Consider the following 9,270-nt stretch of genomic DNA (forward strand, 5'->3'; position numbering starts at 1 on the left):
TGGATGCGTTGCGCGTTGAGACGTGCGTGCGTGTGGGCGCAAGCTCACGTGTGCACACGTTTCCACGTGCTTTTGTGGTCACACCCGTGATTTTGTTGCACGCACTCTTGCATGACTTCCTCTGTGCGTTTTCACATATTTGTGGCACGCGTGGCTTTGTGCATGCTGAAACGTGTGTGTGTGCTGTGGGGCACGCAAACAGATCTGCCCAAAACAGCCAAGGATGGGTGGTGTGGAGCACGCCGCGGGCATCCCCCTCGGTGACGGCCACCCCTGTCCTCCCAGTTCCTGGCCATGCTGTCTCAGTGGTGCACCCAGATGCACTCCCTCACCCTCCAAAACCTCAAGCCGCGCCAGCGGGGGAAGAAGGAGAGCAAGGAGGACTACATGAAGAGCACGCGGTGAGTCCCCGTGCCCTGGGCACCCTCCTCCCAGAGCCAGAGCCGCTGGTCCTCAGGGACGAACATGCTCCATGAGCCTCACATCCCATTTCCACTGACGGATGTCCATTGCACACCAGCTCCTGCTGTGGGTTTTGGGCATCCTGGAGCCACGGATCCCTATGGGACACATCACCCTCCTGGCGTGTCCCCAGGGTGGCCATGGGGAGCATGAGTGCGGGTGCTCGTGCCTGACTCTGCCTCCATCCCCGGCAGGGGCTGCCTGGAAGCCGGGCTGGAGTCCCTGCTGAAGGCGACGGGCAGCAACCTGCTCATCCTCCGCATCTCGCACTGCCCCAACGTGCTGACGGACCGCTCGCTCTGGCTGGCCAGCTGCTACTGCCGGGCCCTGCAGGCTGTCACGTACCGGTAAGGATGGCCACTAGCATTCCCCTTCGCCCATGGGGACCGTGTGGTTCCCTGGCTGGGAGAAGGCTGGGAACATCCACGGGAGGTGCTGGGACTCCTCTGATGCCCATCCTCATTCTTTGTCAGCACACAGCCCATCTGGCCAGGTGTGAAGGACCCACCTTTCCATGTTCCCCTGCCCAGCGGCAGCCCCAGTGTCCAGTGTCCCCAGTGCAAGCTGTCCTTGCAACTCTCATCCTCTTCTGGCGGTGTTCCCATGCAGATGTTTCCCTTCCAGCCCCGTTCCCACCACCCTGTTAATGATCCAACCCAGCTGGAGGTGTGACCGGGGTCTCGGTATGGGGACACTGCTCTATGTTAGAGAAGGGTTAAGAAGAGATGCACCCACACCACGGCCCAGTGAGGTCTCACCTGATTGTCACCCCCTGACAAAGGCTTCTAACAGGGAGAAGAGACCTCGGGGTCCCTCTGTCCTGGGAGGGAGGAACAGCTTTGCCATGGGATTGTTAAGACCCAACTTGGAGACCTTGTCCAAGATCAAGGACACGAGACCCATGATGGTGTAGGTTCTGGAGGAGATCACTGACTGCTCCTTGGTCTTGGCCCCCTTCTGAAGAGGCTCTGCCTCCTTTGAGACAGGATTTACCTTTCCTACACACTCAGTGAAGATGGTCCTTGCTCCGCTGCACCCTGCAGATGACCACTTCGGCCTTGGTATCCACTTCACCTGCAGCCGATGGGTGTCCTCGTCCAGCACAGGATGGAGAGTCCTTCAGGTGGTAAAGCACACCCAGCCAGCTCCTCTGTTTTGGACCAAGTGAGCTCAGACACAGCTCTGATCTGGGGATCCCACACCATGAGGCAGCCCACTGCTGCTGGGTTTAACCCAAGACTCCTCCATCGGCCCTTCCGAGGGTGTTAGAGCAAGCCCAAGCGCTCCTGGCACGTTGCTAACCTGTGACTCTGACTCATGCTCTAATTAACCCGCCACACTCACAAGGGGCTCTTGGCAGGCTTCTTCAGTGGAGACGTGTGAAACGCTCAAGATAACACCCATTACTTATTTTTAGACTTGCCTGAAGTTTTGAAGTAGGTCATTTAGAGTTAGGAAGTGTGGCCTCAGTCTTCGGGAGGCAGCCTGGGGTGGTGAAACAGCCAGGGGCCTCTGTCTGGGCTGGTGATGTCAGGGTGACACTCTCTGATATCTCTTCTCCATTGATGTGGTTCTAGGAGCCAGCAGCATCAGCGAAAGCTCCTCTCAGCATAAGTGCTGGGTGGGCAGGCAGCGTGGCTGCGCCTGGTCAGTGCCATGACTCATGATAAACCTGCACCTCCACCATGACCCTGCACAAATCCACTAGCATCCCTTGGGGTCTGTTTTGGTACCTCCAAAAACGCCAAGGAGGAGCCCACAGCAAACCTCTGCAGCAACATTCGGGCAACAGCCACCTACAGGTGTGGTGGCACAACCACAGAGCTGGTACAGAGGCCATGGAGCAGCTGCTGCCCTTGGCTGGAAGTTATTGCCCATCAGCTGAAATGTCCTTACGACCTCCTGGCACCTTCCCCATCCAGGCTGGGCAGGTAGCAAGTGGAACCAACCCAATGGGATCTGCAGGGATGTCATATTTGCTCTGCAAGGGTACATGACCTGGCAGTCTCAGTTCAATCACCTGCCACTTTTGCATCTGGAAGACTTCTGCCTTCACCTTCAACGCCACCTTCAACTATTAACCCCACCTTCAGCCTTACCTCATCTTCAATCTCACCTTCAGCCTCACCTTCAACTTCACCTTCTTCCATTTTTCTTGACATTGCACATCCGTAGGCACAATTCTACATAGAAATGCCTCAGCTTTCCTTCATGGGCTGGTGTTGGGACTGTGGTTCATGGGCAGATCGCAGGTTATAAATAATGACCAGATTTGTACCTCCAGGTACAGGGAGATGTAGCAGCATGGAGGCTGCACACACAGCTCCCAGGGCAGCATCACTGCCAGTGGGGGCCACCACGTGTCCTCTGTGTTGTTCCAGGAGCTCCACAGACCCCGTGGGTCATGAAGTCATCTGGGCCCTTGGAGCAGGTTGCAGGGACATCATCTCCCTCCAGGTAGCACCTCTGCATCCATGGTAAGAATCATGTTAGGAGGAGGCCAAGCTGAGTGTGAGGGCACCACTGGGCTGGAAAGAAATTGGGTATCAAATCCAGATTCGCTTGGGGGGTGGCAGTCCTCATGGGACGAGCAGCAATCTTGGAGGCCAGTTTGGGGGACCAGGAGCTCGGCCCTATTCCTCCCTGTGAAGGCTGGGAGCTGTTGGGTGTAGGCACCTCCCTGGCGAGCTGGGAACTCTTCTGGGGAGGCTGCTAACACCAGAGATGAAAGGGGAGCTGTGATGGGTCCTGGCAGGCGACGCTGAACATCAAACGCTTGTCTGAGCTCCTCACTGCTCATGCAACAGCAGCTCTGAAGGGCCTGGATGTTTTTAAAAGGGTGTCGAGTCACTGCTTAGGGAGATGACTGCAGTTGTTCTCGCTTTGGAAAAGCATTTTGGGGGCATGAAGATGCTGGTAGATCTCCACCCTGCAATGTCTGGGTGCTCAGGAGTTCGTGGCTCACGGAGCAGGTCACTTGGCTCCTCACCTCCATGCCATGGGACTGCCTCCTGGGCTTTTCTTCTTGTCCTGGGCAGTTTGTTGCAATGTCATGTCCCCTGTCAGCCTCGATCAAGGTGCACAAAGGGGGATGTCCCCTAGCAGGAGAAGCTGGATGTCAAGTCCCATATGGCTTGTTTGTTCCCTGGGGGAAACACCACATGGCATGTAGGCTTCTCCACCTGAGCTAGAAGTCCAGGCTACCGCTACAGGTTTGATCATTGCAAGCAACAGAGTTCAGGGGCTGATTCAAATGTCCAGAGGTGGAGGGTTTGGGGTAGACGGACTCCACTGAGTGCATGATCCTGCCCTGTCCTGGTTGCAGCACAGCCCAAGGTGGTTGCTCAGATGGAGACATCTGGTCTAGAAACACCTCCTTATAGTGTGATGACCCCCGGGTTGGTGGGGTAGGAGAGGTCCCAATCCCACAGCGCTCGCAGGAGACCCAGGGCAGGGGGCAAGCTCTTCTGCCAGCCCTCCCCAGCTCTTTCTTCTTCATCTCCCCAGCCAGCAGCCGACACGTTTCAGCAACCGCTGCCTTCAGATGATCGGCCGGTGCTGGCCGCACCTGCGGGCGCTGGGCGTTGGAGGGGCAGGCTGCGGCGTCCAGGGACTGGCGTCCTTAGGTAGGCAGCTCTCCTCTGATGGGACAAGGAGAAGGGGACCTTGCTGGAGGCAGGGTATACTCCTAGGAGATGCCCCATGGGGATCTCAAGGGAGAAGCCTGCCCCAAGGACCATGGGTGCACCCTGCCCCTCCTTGCTGCCACCCATCCCTCCTACCATCCTGTTCCCATCGGTTGTCCTTATCCCTTCCCCGTGGGGCGCTGACGGCAAGTGTTCTATAATTCCAGCCCGAAACTGCATGCGGCTTCAGGTCCTGGAGCTGGACCACGTGGCAGAGATCAACCAGGAGGTTGCAGCAGAGGTGTGTCGAGAGGGACTGAAGGGGCTGGAGATGCTAGTGCTGACCTCCACACCAGTCACCCCCAAAGCCCTGCTGCACTTCAATAGTGAGTAGCAATGCCAGGGGGAGTGCGTAGCATCTTCCATCGACCAAAATGTCACCAGATATCCAGATCTGTGAACGAGACCCTGCCTTCCAGCCCCACCCACAGGAACCCACTGCCAACTCTGGAAGGTGCTGGGAGCTCCGTCGTGGAAAGTTGCTAAGAGGAAATCCAACAGCCCCCTGCCAAAGATGGGTTAGGAAGAGCTCATCTTGCCTTGGGCCATAGGGAGGGTGGAGACACTCCCTCCATGTTCTGTCCAGTGTAATCAAGGCCTCAATGTCTGTGGCACACTTGAGGCTCACCTTGGTGCACCTGAGTTTGGAGTCACGCCATTTACTGAAGCTGTTTGCCAGGACAGCAGCTCTGGATGGGGGAAAGAGGTCTGCAGCTGGCAGGAGGGTCTGCAGTGCCATTCCTGGTGGTCATGGCACATATGACTGTGGTTGTCCTTGTTGGGAACCCACCCCTCTGGCTGAAAGACTAAGGGTTTCCCAAGGAAGCGGTAGGACTGTTGATTTGGGATAGGACAATCAGGGACCATCTCGTAGATGACTGTCGTCCCTACAGAGGTCTTGGTCACCAAAAGCAGGTCTCCATCTTCAGGGTGAGGTTTCCCCAAATGCAGAAAGCCTTGAGGAGCACTGGGTGGGTTTTAGGGTCCATCCTGGCTGCAGGGAGGCTATTTCCCCACCAGGTATGGTGAGGCCAGGCGGTATCTCTGCCCCTAGGTGTGTGCCGGAACCTGAAGTCCATCGTTGTGCAGGTGGGCATTGTGGACTACTTCAAGGAGCCCCATAGCCCTGAAGCCAAGAAGATGTTTGAAGAAATGGTGAACAAACTCCAGGTAAAGGATGCCATTCTCAGGTCACCTGTGTGTCACCAGTCTCGTGTCCCCATGGGGTCTGAGGACAAATTCGTGCCCTCTGCTGAAGTTCCTCAGTAGAAAACATTTTAGCTCACTAGGGACAACCTGAAGGCTCACTGTCCTTCAGACACACACGCCCCAAAGGCTGAAACAAGATCTAACATGCTGATTCCTTCCCTTTGCTTTAACCAGGACCCCTCCTCTGTGGGTCTCTTCCCCGGGGACAGAAAAGGGCTGTTGCCTCTTTTGCAGGGCCACTTACTTGCTGAACGCTGTGAAGTGATTGAAAATCCACCCGTGAAAGCAGAAATAGAGTTAATTTTAAGTTAGGCTGAGTTGCGGACCTTGCTTACCTTGTGATGCTCAGCAGGGCTTGGGCTGTCCCTGACCTGTTCAGGGTCTCCAAGGCAGACATCTCCATCCATGTCCAAAGGGAAAAACAAGTGCCTCCATTTCACTTCATCCTCTGGTTGACTTCATCCTGCAGCAGGTTGGGCTCCCATGGGGGTGTAAGGCGAAACTCCCATGAAATGCAAAGCAGGACTTGGGCCCCTCACTACAAGAAGGACGTTGAGGTGCTGGAGTGTGTCCATAGAAGGGCAGCGGAGCTGGGGAGGGGTCTGGAGCACAAGTCTGATGAGGAGCAGCTGAGGGAACTGGGGGTGTTCAATCTGGAGAAGAGGAGGCTGAGGGGAGACCTTATCGCTCTCTACAACTGCCTGAAAGGGGGTTGTGGTGAGGTGGGTGTTGGTCTCTTCTCCCAAGTAACCAGCGATAGGACGAGAGGAAATGGCCTCAAGTTGCGCCAGAGGAGGTTTAGACTGGACATCAGGAAAATTTCTTTACGGAGAGAGTGGTCAAGCACTGGCACAGGCTGCCCAGGGAGGTGGTGGAGTCACCATCACTGGAAGTGTTCAAAAAACATGTGGACGTGGTGCTTCGGTACATGGTTTAGTGGGCGTGGGGGTGTTGGGTTGATGGTTGGACTTGATGATCTTAAAGATCTTTTCCAACCTTAACGATTCTGTGATTCTGTGACTTGGGGATGAAGGCCCACCAGTGCAGTTGGATGGGGTCAGATGGCTCATGTGGTCCCTGCACCACTGCCAACCTCTGTCATGGGAACAACAGTGGGCACTGAGACAGACCCACCTCCATCCCCAGGCTGGGGGCGACCTTCAGAGAAGAGCCATTTCAGAAGGGTTTTCTTTGCATGACCGTCCACCCCCGTGCTTTGCAAACCACACAAGCATGTTGATGTTGTCTGCCCCAAACTACTCCTGTCCTCTGGAAACTGTTTTTAATCAAGCAGAAAGCAAATCCAGAGCTAGCTTCAAGGGGTTGGGATTAAGAGGCATTGAGCTCGTCCTGCAAGGAAGCCAAATCCCCATGGGATGCAGTGGTGAGGATGGGACTGGGGCGGACCCCTTCCCATGGTGGGGATTTGAGATGTCCTCTCCTCTCTCTTGCTCAGCCTGTGGGGCGGCAAGAGTGCCAGGTCCTGCACCGACCATGCTCTCTGCTCCTCTTCCAGGCCCTGAGGAAGAGACCCGGCTTCTCCAAGATTTTACACATCAAAGTGGAAGGAGGTTGTTAGACCTTCAGGGAACCACAAAGCACATTCCCTCCTCTGCTCGGTGGAGCCAGAGGCCCCGTGAAACCAAACCCACTGTCCGCCGCTCATCCGTTGCCAGACCTGGAGCACGGAGACACTGGCCCATGCACAAAAAAACCCAAACTCTTGCAGGCCTTAGTGACTGGCAGCCGGCGCTCATCCCCGGGGCCAGCTGGTGGGCGAGAAGGTGCTACTTAAGTAAATTTTTCAGCTGCCCAAAGAGGCAGGGCTACGCTCTTTCCCAGGAGGGAAGATGGCTTCGAACCTCCCGCGGCTGCCCGTTGCCAAGGATCCTTGTTTGGGGAATGTCTTTTTCTTCGAACTCTCATTTGGGGGAGGGGGGGTTGGCCGTTTGATGATGTGGGAGATGAGGATGGCTCAGCCCGTCCCTGTGGGTTCTTTGCAGAGCACTGGGCTCATCCTCTCCATGGGCTGGCAGAGGTGGGGTGGGAAAGGGCCGTTCCTCCAGAGGAAATGGTGCCCAGTGTTCCTGCAGGGTTTCCGCTCGTTTTCATTTCATTTGTTTAACAGAAGGGCACCCAAACCTGAGTAAATACTGCCCAGAAACCAGCAGCCACGACAACACAAGCCCGGATGGCAGAGCTGCACCTTGGGGGCTGTAAGAGCCAGAGGACACCAGGAGAGATGGTTGCTCTTCCAGAGGTTTCCAGCCTCACCTCCTCTGCACCAAAACCTTCCTGCCAAGGCAATAAACCATCTCCAAAACCCTCATCCACCAGGAAACACAGGTCATGCTTCTGTCCCCACCAACATCCACCACCCGCTCTGGCTTCCTCCAGAGCAAGTTGTCCCATGGGGAGAGAGGGACTGGCATGGGACACCCATGTCTGCCATCTCATCGCCTTCCCGAGCAGCCTGAAGGAGAAACCCTGGCCAAATTGTTCTGACATCCAAAGCTGCTGGTGAAAGCACCAACCCAACTGCCCTGATAGATCCCTTATCTACAGCTGCGGCTGGTTTTTTAATTCTGCTTTTTTCTTCTGCCTGTCTTCTGCCTGCAAGGACCTCATCGCCCCCAAAGTACCCTTCTTTTTCCAAAGGAGAAGGCTTTTGAAAGGCATCCAGCAGGGTCGGGCGTCTCCATCCTCCACCCTGGAGAGAAGGTGCCAGGAGGTGCCCACGCCATGGGGGAGACATGCCAGCAGCAGGGACACACTGTCCTTGACCACAGCCCCCTGCCACCCTGAGCCCCAGCCAGGCGTGCTTGGACCCGACATGCTGAGCTGAGAGGAACCGACTGGGAAAAGCTGATTTTGGGGGTCGTCCTCTCCTCCGGGCCATCATTTGAGGTTTTGGTGTCTGTCGGCCAGCATGGCTGCAAGGAGACAGCCCTTCCCAGGGCATGTCCCCTACCTCCAGCCCTCCCAGGGTGATGGGCTGCCATGGAGCATCCCCTCAGGCTGCAGACCCATCTTGGTACCACCTTCCTCATCCATGTCACAAGAGCTGCAGACCTCAGCCAGGGGGTCCCAGCATGCTGACAGCCCCCAGGCACCCCAATAGAAAATAAAATCTATTCCAAAGCGCTGAAGCTGGTGGTGGGCTGGAGGCAGCTCCTGGGTCTCCAACCCCAGAAGGAACCTCAGGAGACCATTTCATGCACCCCTCATCCCATCTACGCTGTCTCCTCCAAAGCAGGGGAGGGATTTTTGGCCATAATCCCCCATTTGAAGCACCTCCATTCTCCTGCTGACTGCGGCTTTCCAGGAGAAGGCTGTTCCCCATATGCACAAAATGTGGGAGCCCAAAAAAACGCCTGCGAGAAACTATCGCTTCCCACCATGGGCAGCATTGGACAAGCTCGCCGGCACCACGGACAAGCTGCCCGCCATGGGTTTACCTCCACCCCGGGGAAGCTGGGACACGCATAATCCAGGGGCAAGAGGAGCAAGGGATGCCCCGACCAGCAAAAAAACCACCCAGCAAAGCTAAAACCCCCTGGGGACCACCTGGCTACCATCCCACGAGCGTGGTCCCAGTGGAGATGTCACCCTTCGAAACAGTGCAGAGACTTGCAAAATTCCCTTAAAAAAACAAACAAACAACAACAAAGTAAGTATTTATTTCTATAATGAAAAGAAGAAAAAAAAGAAAGATTTTAAAGGAAAATTATATACTCGGCATGTTTATACACTCTATGCTTAAAGACTATCATGTTGGAGAGTCGTGCCCGAAGAGTGAAGGTGGCTGCTCTGGCTTTGCTCCAGGCCGTGGGGAAGGCGAGGACGGGGTGATGGAAAGCAGGGGAAGATGTCAAGGATGCTTGACGAAACCTGCTGTGCTCACCGGCGAGGC

At 55.8% G+C, this 9,270-nt stretch overlaps 1 protein-coding gene across 1 annotated transcript in view; it reads left to right on the forward strand.

Moving 5' to 3' along the window:
* FBXO41 (F-box protein 41) overlaps positions 1-6,936 on the forward strand; it is a gene marked incomplete at its 5' end in the record, with an annotated part of 7,279 nt that extends 343 nt beyond the window's left edge. The window contains 7 exons of the mRNA XM_010295934.1: positions 286-401; positions 657-809; positions 2,844-2,939; positions 3,970-4,088; positions 4,316-4,474; positions 5,203-5,318; positions 6,874-6,936. Coding sequence (XP_010294236.1) covers positions 286-401; positions 657-809; positions 2,844-2,939; positions 3,970-4,088; positions 4,316-4,474; positions 5,203-5,318; positions 6,874-6,936 — 822 coding nt within the window. The remainder of the gene's footprint in view (positions 1-285; positions 402-656; positions 810-2,843; positions 2,940-3,969; positions 4,089-4,315; positions 4,475-5,202; positions 5,319-6,873) is intronic.
* Between the last annotated feature and the right edge of the window lie 2,334 nt (positions 6,937-9,270).

The sequence above is a fragment of the Phaethon lepturus genome, unplaced genomic scaffold (assembly GCF_000687285.1).
Source record: "Phaethon lepturus isolate BGI_N335 unplaced genomic scaffold, ASM68728v1 scaffold27521, whole genome shotgun sequence".
NCBI classification, from domain to species: Eukaryota; Metazoa; Chordata; class Aves; order Phaethontiformes; family Phaethontidae; genus Phaethon; species Phaethon lepturus.